Source organism: Taurulus bubalis (genome assembly GCF_910589615.1).
Source record: "Taurulus bubalis genome assembly, chromosome: 3".
NCBI lineage: Eukaryota > Metazoa > Chordata > Actinopteri > Perciformes > Cottidae > Taurulus > Taurulus bubalis.
This window is the reverse complement of record NC_136591.1, coordinates 28,720,914-28,737,985: the sequence shown is the minus strand read 5'-3', so window position 1 is coordinate 28,737,985 and position 17,072 is coordinate 28,720,914. Positions and strand designations below refer to the sequence as shown.

At 40.7% G+C, this 17,072-nt stretch overlaps 1 protein-coding gene across 1 annotated transcript; it reads right to left on the bottom strand.

The window, feature by feature from the left end:
• Positions 1–3,536: 3,536 nt before the first annotated feature.
• Positions 3,537–16,842, bottom strand: pum2 (pumilio RNA-binding family member 2; the record flags this gene model as incomplete). The annotated part of the gene is made up of 22 exons (XM_079215615.1): positions 3,537–4,684; positions 5,312–5,504; positions 5,813–5,934; positions 6,845–6,916; positions 7,182–7,307; positions 7,625–7,762; positions 7,887–8,021; positions 8,146–8,275; positions 8,393–8,660; positions 8,858–9,085; positions 9,181–9,504; positions 9,600–9,740; positions 10,547–10,667; positions 11,405–11,544; positions 11,706–11,813; positions 11,980–12,073; positions 12,169–12,523; positions 12,779–12,951; positions 13,074–13,261; positions 13,499–13,604; positions 13,896–13,964; positions 16,513–16,842. 22 exons carry the CDS (start codon positions 16,840–16,842, stop codon positions 4,553–4,555), a joined length of 3,693 nt encoding a protein of 1,230 aa, XP_079071741.1. The 3' UTR covers positions 3,537–4,552.
• Positions 16,843–17,072: the final 230 nt, after the last annotated feature.

Below are 17,072 nucleotides of genomic sequence, written 5' to 3'. Positions count from 1 at the left end.
GTCAAATGGGAGAAAATGAATCATCAACCATTTTGATGAGCCATTTATCATTTGAACCATTTGTTGAGCAAAGACACCACATCTGATTCCAGATTTACAGTGTGATGATTTGCTGCTTTTCTCTCTCTTATATCATGAATTGAATATCTGTGGTTTTTGCATTGTTGGTCAGACAGAACAAGCGATTTGAAGACATTATTAATCATTGAATGAAATACTACACTGCAAAACTATTTATTAATCATGGGCAACTTGTACTGTATGCATTATGATTACTATTGATACTTTAAGCACATTTTCCTTGTAACTACTTCTGTACTTCCACTTATGATTCGAGTGAAGGATTTTTTTACCTGTCATGGAGTATTTGTATATTGTGGTGTTGCTATTTTGACTGAAGCATCTTAAGTACCTTTTTTTTTTACTTTGTGGATTATAATTGTACATACATAAAATGGGTGCATATTATAGATTAAACCACACAACAATTATATAATTTAAGTTGGATAATTATATCATTAATTAAAATACTGCTGACATCAATGCATCAATAATTTTAAAATGAATTTACACACTTATGGGAATACAGTCTCACTCTGCTCAATGAGCACCTTTACTTTTGATACTACATCCACTTAATAATTTAAGTACTTTTATCCGAGTAACTTTTGCAGGACTACTTATAAAAGGAGTATATTTTATATGTTGGTGTTTCTATTAAGATAATATATTACATTCTCAGCATACAATAGCTTATCTCCAATACCTTTGCTAATGAATGTGAAAAGCCATTATTGAAATAAAATATAAATCAAATGAGCAGGTAAGAATTCGACCTTTGCCCATTTAATAAAGGTAACTTTAAATCTTTAAAACTAAAGGTTTCTAATAAATCTCAAGACCGTAAAAGTAAACACACCTTTGAACAGTAATAGAACGAGCTAAACTTCAGGAAGTGAGGAAGGTGAGCACGAGACTCACTTGACGTCTACAACAGACTGAACAGGACTCACCGACATGCTGATGGGATGTATTAACCCCAAAGCTAAGATCAAAGAAGCTGCCATAGAGTTCCTCATCTTTCCGTTGAGTTGGTGTTCAGTTTATTTTGTCCTAATCCTCGACAGCTTCTCCGTAGGTGTTTCAGGTGTTGAAACCTCGAGCCTCCACCGCGCTGCCCAGCCCCGCCCACCTCTGCATCGCGGACCAATCAGAGCGTCATCTGCTGCCGCGTTTACAGAGGGCACCTGACGTTCTTTAATAAAGACCAGCATGTATTGTTGATGTCTTCTAATGTTGTGGATGGTCAAGGTGGAGCAAATAACCAATTCATATACCCTGGGATAGTCAAATCTAGAACAATACATAATAGCTTTCAGATATTTGTTTATGTAAATTCATAGTTTGGACACCAACTTGGAGATGGCTTGGTTAATGTTGTACTTTTTCTCCAATACCATGTATTGGAGAAAAAGTACAACATTCACCTCTAAAACTTAGTGCAGATGTAGTATAAAATAAGTACAATATTTGGTTACATCTGTACATTTCTATTAGTCAACTGAAACCCTGTGACTACACACAGCAGATTTGAGGCGTAAGGAAGCATATTATATCTCAACATGGTAGTTAATACAGTACTTTAGTATATACCTTTTTACTTTTCCCCACACGTCTTATCATTTACAATAACATGGTTATACATGAATTTTGTCATTACATACATTTAAAATCTCTTTAGTTCCCCTTGTGAAAAGTTCACATGCATCAGTAGTGTTTACCACTACCAACCCCTCTCCCACACTAACACCAGTGTGTGTGTATACACACACACACACACACACACACACACACACACACACACACACACACACACACACACACACACACACACACACACACACACAATTATATTATCCAAGACATTGCGCTGCACCTTAACTGCTTCTCTTTTGCACTCTGGACAGATGCAAACTCCATTTCGTTGTCATAGTACTTGTACTATGTGCAATGACAATAAAGTTGAATCTGAAACTAGTGTTTAGGGATAATTGTGTAGTATACAGAGGATGATACCTTTCACAAGTGAGCAGAAGTTCATACATTTGATAATTAAAATTGCGCTAGAACAGCTTTAAAGATTGGAAAACGTGCGAAAGACCACAACAATGCGGGTCAAATGTTAGAAGAACAGTTTAATCATACATAGTCACAATTCTGCTTCCAAAAATGAGTTTGTTTTCTTCATCTAACATCTGGAAATGTACATAAGGCCACCTGAAAATGTACATGACTTTGACAGTGTGACAAAACTCATATGTTCATATTTATATAATTGACAATATTTTACATTGCTTTTGCTTACAAGGTAGAAGCTGTTCCAAAATACAGCACTCATCTGTACAAAAATAATTCTTGTCATGTCCTGTGAAGTTTCCATGGTATCAGAGAGGACTAAATAAAGCCTCAATTTTAGTACAGAGTGTTTTTTTTTTTTCTTCTTTTTAAACTGTCACACTTCAGAAATACTATCAACAGTGGATGTTACAGCTCCAGTACAAATAGAGGCTGGCCTTTCCCATAACGGATTAAAAACAAAAACCATGCCAGATTGTGAAGCCATAAAGATTTTTTTTCCTTTAAAATAACACTTGATCAAATAAAACTGTATACATTATATTCAAGGGGAAAGGAGTGATGAATATACACACACATCAAAATGCACATTTTTGCCTTTTCCTCCCCAAAAAGTGTAAAAGACATCCCATTTACAGCATAAACGTTTACAAATGTACAACTGTACAGACGAAATAAAAGCATCACTACAAATTTAGAGCAAGGCCTGTCAAAACACCACAACTAGACATTTTTTTTTTTCAATTAAACTAATAATCTTACACTTATTAACTGCACATATACTACAAGTATTCATATGAAGCCATCACTACGAGCATTACAGGTGAATTGTATAGCTTTCGATGGCCCCACCGGCCTCCAACAACGCACTTGCATACCCAACCAAATGGAAAAAAGGAAGATTTAAAAAAACAAAAACACACCATTTAAAAAAGAAAGAAAAGAAAGTTCTTTCAGCATCCCTTTCAACTTATCCCACTACTTCTAGTTAATGTCACCTCAGATACACAAAGCGGGGAAAAGCGCCACTTCACAACATTGGTTTCCTACTACTCTGACCTTCAGGCGGTGGGGGTTCCTTCGGCGCTGCAAGCCCCTACCCAAAAGCAACAATTTACACATACATAAAGATGCTATACATCGTTAAACTACTTCTACGCAAGAGATGATTATTCAGTACATAAAGATACCGTTTCTAGGGCAGTGTTCATCTCAAAGTACAAGACAGATAAGATGTTACACAAAACATGATAAAGGAAAAAAATCATTCCAAGGATTAAAACCTGTCACAGCATGCCAACACATACCCTAGTCCCAACCCACTATACTCACTAAAAAGCCCCCTCCCCCCCCACTACAGCTATTTCATGTTAAGATTATACCAGGTTACACGCCCGCTGTACAACCACACCTCATGCTCTGCTTCTATAAGTTAATGGTAGCTTTTATATTTTGCATAAACCCCGAAAGATCACCTGGATGAGGGACAGACGGCTCAATTGGGGCTCAGTGGTTGCAGCAGCTCAGGTTGGTCAGTCTGTAATATTTAGTACCGAAACTGTTCAGAGAATTACGTCAGGCAGACTACAGGCTGCTCGGGTAAACACACGGCCCCCAATTAGCCTGAAAAAGAATAAGCCACCACTGGAAAACACCGCCCTAGACTAAAGCACCAATCCCGAAGCCAAGCTCGCAAACTGGTCTTGAAGACCTCTGGGTGACTGGCACAGGACACATAGTACTCACCTGTGGACGGAGGGGTTTATATCCATCCATACCATGTAGTGCTATTTAAAAACTAATCCATCAGCTGCTTTGGCATGGGAAACACTTTTACTGTGCATGGGATAATATACAAATATAATATTCAATTGCCTAGACTTGATTAGAACAGCTGACATAATAAGTCTGGTTACAAAAACAAGTGGAATTGTTTTTTAAAAGGATCACTCAGTTTAGACTTATAAAATCACTTGCTGGTGTTAATTGTAGGAATTGGAAATTTCAGCAATGTGTATAAGTTTTGTTTTTTCTACAGAGAATTTACAAGGTAAAAAACTAAATGTACAAGATAATATGAAAACCAGTCAAATACATCAATTACATCATTAACAATGGGCTTGTGCTTTACCCAGGGAAAAGAAATAAAAAATAAAATCTGCCTGCTGACTGTGCTTCCCCTGGTGCCACACTGGGGACCTGCACCAGGGGTGGCGTGGTGGCAGAGTGGCAGGGGTCAGTTGTCACAGCGTTCTTAGGTGAAGTTGACTTGTCTTTTTTTGGTAGTTCCCTCAAAATGGGATAACAGAGGGTGTCAAAGGCTAACCCCTATGGCTAAGGAGCATCTCTCACAGAACAGGGGGGTTTGGGGCTCTTACTCCTCCACTTCTTCAGGGGACCCAGGATTTTGACGTGACTACATGAGGCCGTTCGTGGGGCCGCCGATGGGGCCCAGTTCAGATCCGCTCTTCATGTAGTACTTTTCCAGCTTGGCCAGAATGTGCTTTCCGTAGGTGTACTTACGTAGAGTGGCAATGTGAGGACGGATCTGAGAAAGGCAACATGGCAAAGGTGAGCAGACATTATTTGTTTATTCATCATTCATTACTCAGTTGATAAACAGCAAATTTAAATCATTTGACGCAAACACGATACAAATTCGCTAAACTGCCAGCTTATAAAATGTTGGCACGTCACAATAATAAATAAATATATATATTTTGGACCAGTGGTTCACAAAACAAAGACATCTGATTGACATTCTCAGATTTCTTACATTTAATAGGGAATGAGTTTCCAAAGCAAGAAAACAATTGGCAGAATACATTATACAAATAATTGTCAGTTTCCCCGAGCTGAATATCATTGCGGTGTAACCTTTCAAACTAATTACACCAAATCAAAATTCTACATTGTTAAATAAAAGCTAAATATAAAAAAGGCATATCTATGTTCTATATTCAATTTTGGGCAGAAGTATTGTTTCAACAAATGGCTCAGACACTGAAGTTGGTTTAAAGTAGAAAATCCAAGTAATTATATTTTTCTGATGCAGGAGATTTAATCATCGTATTGGTTCACTGCATTTAATTAGAAATAAGTGTACATTTGATGTAAATATAAAGGCCCCTCATTCCATATCTGTGTGATCACACAGATTTAGTAGATTACCAACCTTGTGCATGATGATTTTGCGCTGAGCAGGTTCTGCCATGTCAATCATTCTCTGAACAACATAGTTGGCGTACTGGTCCTTCATCATGGTGTACAGGGCGCTGTGGGGCCCGTCTTTCTGGCAGCACACTTCATCGATCAGTAGAGCCCTCTCTGCACGCGAAGAGTGGATCACACACTTCTCCACAACATTACTGAGGAAAAATAGAGCGCAGGTAGCTTCAGTTTCAAACTCATAACTAGGACTCATAAAGGAGCAGCCCATAATATAAACCAGGCAACATGATCCACGGTCATTGAATGTTAGAGTTTCGTGCAGCACTGCTAAAATGATGTCTTATAGCATGATATTTTAGCAGATTTACAAAATCAAAACTACATTAATGTCCCATTAATGGTGACAGGGAAAATAGTTTTGATATCTAGGTAGTGGCTGCACTGTGCTCAAATATAACCATATAGTGGTCGACTGAGTCACTACATTAAAAACAGAAGAACTTACCTTGCAAATTTGTGTTGACTGAGGACAAGAACCTTTCCACGAACTTCCGCGACTATCTTGCTCTTATCTTCTGGTCTGCCGTGCTCCAAAACATGCTGAATGACGTAGTTACCATACTGATCCTGTTGGAGGCAGTGGAGGTGCAAGAGCAAAGTTAAAAATCATTTCAATATTGAATAGTCACTAAAGGATCTGCAACACTTTTTACTCTGATGCTCATGCACTACTTTTGGTCTTAATTGGTGACAGATAATCATGCATCGCTCCAATGATGGGTAGACAAATGAGTGACACCCCCATTTGCAGTCTTACAAATACCCGCATGTCATCACTGCAGAAGTTTAGACAAAATAAATGCTGTTGGTTTGGAGTGTGGCTGAACAGACAACACAACCAATAGCATCGTTGCCCCTTCAGGAATGGGTGATGGACAGTTATGGGTGTAATTTTAGTGTGACAAGAGGGAGGCAAGAACTCACCTGACCAAGCAACAAATTACACCACTCTGAATTGATCTTGTTAAAGCAGTAATTTGTTGGGTAGGTAATATAACCTCCACCTTTAATTTGATAGTATTTGCCTTCAAATCCATTTCCTGTCAATCCGTTTTAACAAGAACCTGCATTATTTTGCTCCTGGACTTGAGGTCTAGCCAAGTACTCAAAGTTAAGTGATTTAAGCACTACTTCTGAACACTTAAGTGGTTCAAACTCTCTGGAAGCTCCCATCTAACAATTACAGTGAAATCAAGTAAATTAAAAACAGAAAAACAGATTGATCAGGAGATGCTTTAGGCAAAAGAGAGGAGTCGTCAGACAGCAGGGAAGCATGTGCCTTGTGAATCCTCTGTGACATAAAGCAAGATAGGGAAAAAAGGCGAGAAAAAGGCAGCTCGGAGGGTTAGGAGAAGGCCTGTAGTTGGAAAACTATTTACATGTTAAATTAGATGTTTTACACAAGAAAAGATTTTAAAAAAAGAGGACAGAGGAAGGGAGGACAAGGACATCCGCAAGAGAGGCAAATTGCTCTGACCTTGAACAGTGCATCACGGGACACCGTATAATATGTTTTGGGTGTCATCTCCAATGATACGCCTTGATATTTCTAGATGGAATAAGTGAGGGGGTAGGGTGGATGTTTAGATAATCACATATGTTCAGATGCAATGACAGCTAACAGTACAAAAACATTCATCCTTACACTTTACACTTAGCAGACCACGACTACACAGGAACAATGACAAGCTGAAAATATGAAATGCTCAAACATGAAGGAGACATGCAAATACACATGACAAGCACATATCTCAACAATGATCCGTCACATCTAACAAACAACGAGGGCTTAGAAATCAGACAGATGTGCTCACCTGGCCCAGCTGTTCAGAGTGTTGATGCAGCTCTTCCAGGATGGGCAGAGTCTGCTCCTGGGTGCAGTGCTCCAAAATCCTTTGGATAACTCTGCAGCCATAGGGGTGTGTGGAGAGCACAAACACCTGCAATAGAAAGCAAAAATAAAAGCTGATCAATATGCAAGTGTGTGTAATGTAATGTAATATATATATATATATTCATGTGATGGATGCAATGATTAAGTTTGATTTCATACTCTGTAGTCACATGTTTTTCACTCAAGTCGGATGTTTTTTTCCATTACATTCTTGCTTTTATATAAACAATACCATTGATAAAAGTGGGATACATATGCAGGCATTTTAAACATTTTACATTTCCATCTCCACCAACGCAAAAAGTAAATTATAAAAAAGGAAATGACTTTCAGCTAAGCCATTGCTTATGATAATAAACCCACCTGTCCTTGGAAGGCATCAATAATGAACTGTAGGGCCTGAGGCTGCACACACTCGATACACTTCTGCACCACATGGTTGCCATTTTGGTCCTTGACACACTTCAACACATGGCCATCCAGCTCACGGACAATGTCGCTCTGAAGTGAAGATAAAAGGGAACGAGGGCATAATTATGAACAGATGTCACCGTGTTGACTGATGAAGAATAAATGAATGAAAAACAAGGTTAGCAAAAACGTCATAGAGAATGATCTCACTTACAATTACCTGCTGGTCTGAGGAAATGGACTCCAGGGCTTTCTGAATGACCCTGCAACCATACATCTGCAAAGCCAGAGGCAGGACATGTCCACGGATACGTGTTGCCAAAGCCAGCTTCTGGTCTGCACTTCCGAACTGCACCAGAGAAAAAACACAAACACTATTGCACAGATGCAGAGAGCAGAGAACTCTAGTCTCTATTCTAGTCAATGTGTTGTTACTGAAATGACACTTAGATAAACCGTAAAACTGTCCCAACCTCAAAGAACTTTTGGATGACATAGTTCCCAAATACGTCAGTCATCAGTTGGTATGCCGCTTGCAGAATCTCTCCAAACACCATCTGCCTCTCAGCTGGAGTGGCCCTCTCTAGCTTCTGCTGGATAAATCTAGACAGAGAAGATTGAAACAAAGAGTAGAGCTGTAAAGACATTTGTCAGATTTTGGTATAACAATCCAATCTCTTAGGTCTACAGTTAAAAAGAGAAGAAGCATTTCTTAGCCACCTGGATCCATGCTGATCTTGAGAAAACTCCACCATGTGGCCGGGCAGGTCACGGAGTTGGAGGTTTGGGAAGCGGTTGTTCCTAAAGTCTTCCAGTAGGCGGCTGCGTCCGGACGGCATGACATCTGAACGACTGTAACGAGGCCGAGACGGAGGGAATAGCTGGCTGCTGGAATTGAAAAGACTTGATGTCCCCCCGGTGCTCCGGTACTTGGCCTCAGCTCCAGGCGCGGCAGAAATGTAACGCCCGCTGCCATTCGTCAGGCCACCTAAGATCAGAGAATAACCGGATACTGTTGTAGTGGCCGTAGCACATGATCCTTATGCATGTGAAACAGAATGCCATGGGACGGAAGACACATTTCAGAAACAATATTCTGATCTTCAACTGGGTGTAAAATATCCGCTTTAATCAACTATTTAAAAGCCATCAATCACTCACTGTTCTAATGAATACAAGGCCTACCTAGGTGAAGGCTGGAAGAGGATCCATGAGAGGAGGGCAGAGAAGGTGGAGGAGTGAGTGGAGAGTGACCTGGTGTGAGGCCAATGGGGCTGGGTGAAGAAGAGTAACCCAGGCTGTTGTAAAAGGGCTGGCCGATGGGAGTTAAACTGCTGCCGCCGCGTTTGTATAGATCAGAACTCGCCAACAGGGAGTCCCTGCGAGATACACTGCTACTGTTAGAGCTGGACACTGCAAGAAAAATAATTGAGAACCAGTTGAGAAAACAGCCTACATAAAAGGAAAAGTCTGTTAATCCTCATGTAGCTTGGAGCCAAGTCACTGACCAGAAGAGCCGAAGCCTCCAAGAGCAGAGCCCAGGCCAACGCCGAGGGTCCCACCGGCATTGCTGAAGCCCAGGGAGGAGCTTTGTGGTGGCGGCGCAGCAGACGTGTGTGAGAAAAGGGAGCTGCTCTGAGAAGTGTTAGGGACTGATCCAGAGCCGTAAAAAGAGCTGGAGGGCAGGCCGCTGTTGGGTGGGGGAGCCTGCTGCTGCTGCTGTTGTTGCTGCTGCTGCTGCTGCTGCTGTTGTTGCTGAGGCATTGAGCGGTATAAACCGTTGCCTGGACCAGACATGTTGTTTCCGGCGCCAGATGCTGACACAGCAGCTGCTGGTGGAGGGGGAGAGAGGAGAGTGTGAGGGGTAAAAAGGGGCGCTGAGGTCCAAGAGACCCCGAGTGGATATGACGAATGGACTAGTACTAACCGGCTTGTGCTGCTGCAGGGTTGATGAGGAGAGGCGTCTGGACTAGACGAACTGGCCCACCTAGACCAGCTCGGGCACCAGGGCCCATCACCAAGGTCCCATTCTGGTCATAATATGCTGCAGGGGCTAAAACTTGATAACCTACAAAAAATAAAATAATCAGTCAGCGATTATATATATTACTATGTACAGAACTAAAAAATGCAACGACTTTGTTTTTGCACCTTTTTTGCAGTTGGAAAAAATAATATAATTGAAAAACATATAAAATAAAAGACTTTCTATGCACACTAAAGACTTATTTCTCTTAAATGTTGGTTTACCTTACAGGTGTAGCATATCAAAATGCTGATTAAACAATTCTACAGGTTTGCCTTGTCACAAAGAAGGCCACTCTGAAATGTGTAGTTTTATCACACAACACCATAAAGTGTACCTTTAGTATGCCGACTGCAGAAATGCACACCAGAGCAGTTGCCCCTGAATTGGATGTTGCTACCATAAGACTCCTTCAATATCCTTTTTCTAGAATTTGAATGTTCATCCAACTGGCCACACCAGCTCAGGACCTCTACATCCGGCTTCTTTACCTGCAGGATTGTCTGAGACCAGCCACCGGGACAGCTGATGGCAACAGTTCGCTTGCACAACCAAAGAATTTCTGCAGTCTTTTTTCAAGATAAATTGGCCCATTTTTTAACAAATCTGAACAAAGAATTTGAGATAAATAAGTCTTCAATAATATTTTTGTTCAATGTATAAAACAATTAAATAGAAATCACTGAACAAGTGATGATAGTGTCAGAGCAATGACAAGCGTCAACATTACATATACACAAACATACATACTTAAAAGAGCAGTTCAAATGACATCAAGCCGAGAAGATAAGTGCATTTGGCTGCTAGTGTCTTTGGCTATATGGAGTTGTATGAGGGGGTCTACCAACCAGACATTCCTGCGTACGCCAATGCAGGGTTCGCCGCTGCTGCTGCAGCGAGAGATTCCTGCTGACTCTGCTGGCCTTGCCCAGGTGTAAGAGGTCGCTGGTTGTTTCCCGCACGCATCACCTGGAGAAGATCGTAAGGATACTGTCACTCAGAATGCCAAAGTGCTAAATTGAAAGCTCAGAGATATTCTTAATTACAAGTGCCTGAAAACAGTTTCAAATCTAAATTATTTATATATTACGAGAAATATTTAACTCAATATTTCAGTATTTGACAGATCATACAGAGAGAAGAGAAAATAAATAAATAATCAGGCATGGTAATCGGGCACTTCAAAAGCACATGTTGATCAAAATGCAAGTACACTTAAATTAAAATCAAGTGAGCTTTGCTGGCCCATGGCTGTAGATTCATAGTAAAAAAACATTTAATAATTTGTTTCCCCTTTAAAAAGGCCACAAGACAGACACCCAGAAATAGGTCTACTAAAATATAAAGGGGAACAGGACAGGATAGCCAGCCTGAAGGTCATTAAACCATGGCAGTGGTTTGTAGTGTAATATTTTACTCTTATATTATTAAACACGTGCAGCTCTGTGGCCATTAACACCATAGTTTTGTCAGTGCGTGTCTGTTTTCTTCACGGTGAAATGAAATTATGTAACCAGTGCTTGATTACTTGAGTGTATAATAAAGTCATGAAATAAACCAGACTTGAGTTAGTCTATCTATATTAGCTTTGAGTGGTGTTTATGACATGAAGACAATGGTGCAACTCGTCATTTAAGACATTTTCAATATGATTTTCGAAGCCCCCTTTATGAAACGGCTCAGATCAAAAGCACAACCCTTCCTACCTGTTGTTGGCCTGGCCCCTGATTGGATCCTTGCTGATTAGCTGAGTGATTGGCAGATGCTGCAGCCTGTTGCTGGAAAAGGTTGGCTGGATACACACCCCAAGGAACACCATAGTACTGTGGTGGAACCACTGTGGGACCTGGGGAAGATATTTAGATGTTTCATACAGATCTTGTACAACTCATCAGGATAGTAAAATGTATCTGAACATGGCACAACAGCATTGTGTATCAAAAATACATCTAAATGCTAGCTTTAACTGACAAGTACAAAAGGGATAAAAATGTGCTGTATGATCACCTCCGAGCGAGGCTGCCGCGGCCAGCCCAGCGGCAGTGTAGGGATCCGTTCCAGGGGGGGCAGCATTAATGATGTAAGGGTTTGGCACAAAGGCAGGACCAAGGCCAGCTGGGTAATACAGAGGAACAGTAATGCAATTCATTTCTCCAGATCAAATCTCATTCAAATGACTAAGCAACTCGGAATAAGATAGGTCCGCTGCTAATAAAATAGTTGAACTATATTACGCAGCACTCTGTATTACACCCTTAGTAAGACAAAGAGCCTCATTTACCAAGATGTTGCTGCTGGGCTGCAGCCAGGGCATATTGTTGTTGCTGAGCTGCAGTTAGCTGTTGAACAGCCAGGGCATTGGATCTCTGGAACAACTGGGGGGGGGGGGGGGGGGGGGGGGGTAAAATCAATCTGCTGCGCAAACTTACATTTGGATCTCTTGAAAGATGCGTTTTCTTTGTCAACCAACCTGCTGCTGAGTGTTGTAGTCAAACAACCCTACTGGAGTCCCTGAGGAGTCCACCTGAATCTGGTTACCAGCATAGTCAAACTGGAGGGACTCCACACCGGCTTGCTGCTGCTGCTGCTGCTGCTGCTGCTGTTGTTGTTGTTGCTGCTGCTGCTGCTGCTGTTGTTGCTGCTCCATACCTCCCATGTTCTGGACCTCCTGGCTCTGGAAGTCCTCGGGTGCCTTGTTTTGGGCAGGGTTGTGTTGTTGGAAGGCATGTGGGTGGTGCTGTGCCATCATCTCCAAACCTGACTGACTGGGACCCATTCTCTCCACAGCCTCAGTGGGGGAAGCTTGGCGGCTACCAGGGGTCGGACTGGAAAAGTAAAGAAGCACATGGGTGTTGTTTTGACAATTAAGTATGATCATTATGTTTAGACTTCATTGCGATATTCAAACTTGCCAAAACATTAGAAGACCACCTTTAAAATAGCCATGGCCATTTTGAAATAGGGAGGATTTTTGAAAGATTGCCAATGATGGTTGGAAGATACAGTTCAAAGTCAGAATTTTTAAAATCACCATATTTATAAAGTGTCAAACAAGAGGTTGCCGTAAAAGGAACACATACTTGAAGTCTTTGCAGTCCCTATCCATGCCGTTAAGTAGACCTCTTCCGTTGGCTTTAGCAGGATCATTCTCATCTCCAACCTTCATCTCTGGGCCCTTGTCCTCTTCATAGGGGGAGACTTTCTCTTGGACATCAATCTTCTCTCTCCCATCTTGGTCAACATCTCCTCCACCCTGAACACATAAAAGATTAGTTAAGAGTATGTGCCACGCTTTAGAATAAGTGTTTGATGAGCATGCCGTCCGGACCACAGCCTCTTCTTTTGAGTTAGAAGTCAGACAGAAGTTCAACTTACATAACCACCGTTCCTGTAGCGACCATCCATCTTGTCACCAGGAGAAGAACTGAGGACATACTCCACCATGCTCACCCCCAGACCTCCACCTTCTGAGCGAGGTGAAAGCACAGAATTGGCATCACCATTCCCATGGAAACTCTGGCCTGGTCGCCGCTGCACCATGATTGGTTGAGACACTGAATGATCTGAATAAAAAGTTGTGATCAAATATTGAAATAGATGTGCACAAACTGTAGCTCAGTAAACATCCAGTCAGATTAAGATTGAGGCAACAATACAAATCTTAGTCATCGGGCATTATGCCATTTCCAATTATGTAGTTTGATTTGGAATAAGTTGCGTACAACCAGATCTAATAAATCATTCTTTATCTTGAAGAAAGAAAAGTGAGAATACAATATAGAGATATAGGAGCCACTCACGAGATGATCCCCATGCATTGTCTCTCCACTCCTCTCCAAGAAGCATGCCTTTCCTTCCGTCCTTGGCCATCTCGTCAGAATCCCAGAGTTTTTTCGCTGGGAGAAGCTAAACAAAGTGAACATCATTTGTAAGATAATTTTGCATGTCTAAGTGCAACGTAATATTTGAAAAGCGAATTGAAGTTTAAAATAGTATTTACAGTAGTGTTGGTCAGTTTAACATTTTCTCACTTAGTTTGTCCCTTCATGGAGAACACTTTATTGCAATTTTATCCCTAATAATTGCAACTACTGCAGTGCAGAGTTAGTGTAGGCATATGATCAAATTCATTCATTTGTATGTATGTATGTATGTAAGGCTATACTGTAAAGGAGAAAAATAACAAAAACCCCTTACCTCTCCCATGCCCCTTGACTCCAAAGCAAGAGCTTGAAAGTCATAGTTCATTTCATCCGCAGCACGGACCTGAGACAAAAAAAAGGTGTAAAAAGAAAGCTTTTTGATCAATTTTACCCTGAAAATGTTTTGGCCAACTACAAACCATGGTCTCACACATCATCAAGAGGCCCTTCAACCCTCAAAAGCTTTTTAAACATGAAGTATCGAAATAATTAACATACAAAAACCTCCACAGGTTTTTGGTTAAAAAAAAAAAAAAAAAATTGTCTAAGAAACTCTAGTGTCAACATTCTTTGAAATGTGCAATTCTACATGGATGATTAGCTATCCATAAGTTATAATCACCAAAGTACAACTGTCAAAAAATTATTTCAAATAAGGACAAAACAGAGTTGCTGCACCAAATGTATTTAACCTGGCCCCTCGGGTGCTGAAGACAAAACTAACTGGCATGACTAAGGGCCCTTTGTCATCTCAAAATAAGATATTTTACATAAACGACAAAATATTATTTTAAATGCAGTAATGCAACATGAACCCTGATCAAATCTGCAGTACACACACAAAGAGAAATAAGGTAGCCCTACATTAACATATTTCTTTTCATCAGGCTGAGTGATAACTCAGGGCCCAATCCACAGTATGTAGGCTTGCATGGGGGCCTTTGTCTGAGACAAAGGTCCTCAGACATGCATAGAAGATTGAGGACCCAATATACAAATCAAAGCGGGACCATTGCGACAGACATGGAGAGGCCATGTGTCTGAATATTAAGAAGGTTGGCCCCAAACAACATGTTTTTATGAATGAGCTTGCGAGTTGTGGTGCCTGATGAATTCAGGCACCGATACTGGTTCTATAGGGGATACGAGGCCAATTAAATCAGCCCAGTCTGATAGAAGATTAATATACCTAAATAACAACCATATCAAAATAATTTAGATACCAATGTGACCTTCTTTAGCATGTCCAACACTATTTCAGGTTGAGACTATACATTTGCCATAATAATGTAGTATTCTACTAACTACCAAGTACTTTCCCTTTGTCCTCCCATAGCCCAAATGCATGCAGGTTGGTTGAGGTGGGCGTTTCACTCCAGATACCAGTAAGAAGATATATCTTTCATCATTGTTATTTTTATAAGCTGCTACTTCGACAAACAAATTTCCCCTTGGGGATGAATAAAGTATATATCCATCCAAGTCAACCCAAGAAGTCCTGTTTGTGTAGCAAATGTGTAACCAAGACTTTTCAAATGCCAAAACACTGCGCGGCTGTTCATACTGTAAAACAGGATATTACAAGTCCGGTCGGTCATCACAGCGACACTCACTCTCTTGTTGTGCCAACACACTGGTCTCACACGATTTGACTGCTTTAAATGAGGCTGCTTCTTTTTTTTTTAAACCAGTGCTATTAGTGTCTAACGAAGCTTGGTCTAAATGTGTTTGCCATGGACAGATCAGCAGCGCGTGCTGGGATTATCAAATAAAGAGATTAGATAGATCAGAACTCAAAGGGGTTCTAAATTATAAAGGATTTCTAAATTTTCTTAAAATTCTACAAAGTCAGGAGAAAGGCAACAAGAGCATCCAACTTGACCTTTAAATTAATTACAAGAGCAAGCTGCAGTAAATATGTCAATGTTCTAGATTGTTAGAATTAATTTAGAGAAATCACATTTATTGACTTTCATTATTTTAACCGTTATAATTTTTGCCTTTATTCTGCTGTGTTCTTTCAACAACAAACAATTTCATTCACTATTTGTGTAATGTCCATTCAGTTACAGTAGAACACCCACTGTGCATCAGAGGGACAAAAGTATAGCTGTGATGAGGGACTATTTCTATTAGTTTCCTCAATGCAGTTAAATCATTTCTCCAGGTGGACTGGATTTTAAAAATATGCAAATACTTACAAACCTACATCAGTCTGAAATTAGTCCCCGTTTAAAAAATATATATACTTTCTGACATTAATTTATCATTGTATTTACAGACATTTTCAGTAAAATTGTTTTGCTGCGCAACACAACCTTATGGTCTACCAACAAAAGCCACTGCCATTTTTCAAGGCACTCCAACGTTGGAATATACATGACCTAGTGTCAGTTGTGACCAACAGAATTTTGTAATTTTTTTGGGGCTGAAAAATCACATTATGTGTCCAAACACAAACTGTTACAATAACATCCTACAGAGCCCACTGACTAGTTATCCAGTGGAATTTATACATTTACCGTGCAGGTTCTTGAAATTAGCTATGTGCAGATTTTCTTCATTTGCTGTTTTCTGGGGATGGAATATTTGAACAATATGCCCGATCACCACTTTTTTAAGTTGTGAAAAGGAGGGAGGGTATGCTCTGACAATCTGGTCCAATAGAAATCACCAATCATGTTTTGTTTTCTACGGTGTGCAGTTTCGGTAAAACTGACAACCACTCCACCATTCACAAAGTATAATACATTACACAACTACAATAAGTTACTTATTGATACAATATTATGTAAAATGTGTAGTAGCATTAGCAAATACAAAAATACTGCCGTCTGTCCCTCTAACGCCCACTAGATTAAATAATATTAGAATGACTGGAGACCCGTTACCTGATCAACATGATTGGCATCACCAGTTGGCCAGCGATGTTTGCTTGGTGTGCAACCGCCTAGCTGCTCCCCAGGCTGCCTCTGAAAGAAGTATCCAACTGTGGCGTCATCCTGAGATCGTCCACTCAGGGGAGGCTGCGGGATGCCTGGGGTAGGGATAACAACCCTGTCCATGCCCTGTAAATGTGGGACTACAGAAGCCTGTCCGGCTACCCCAACATGAACTCTGACACCTCCAGTCTCAGGAGCACCATTTGCATGCAGCATCCCACCTCTTGTCTCCTGCCAGGCCACGTCATTCATACCTAGGATGCTGCATGGAACGCTCATTCCACGGGAAAGCCTGCAAAAAACATACAAGCATTATGTTGACAAGCATATGCAGTGTTGTTATATTGGCCCTTTGGGATGTCTGGAATTGGCCCATTGATGACTTCTAGCATATGAGAGCGTTTGCCGGACACAAATAATTCAGATATAGGGCTAAAAATACTTTTTATATCCGAATAAAGTCAACGAGGCCCCCCCATTTTAACGTGACAGCTAGGTTACTGTATTCT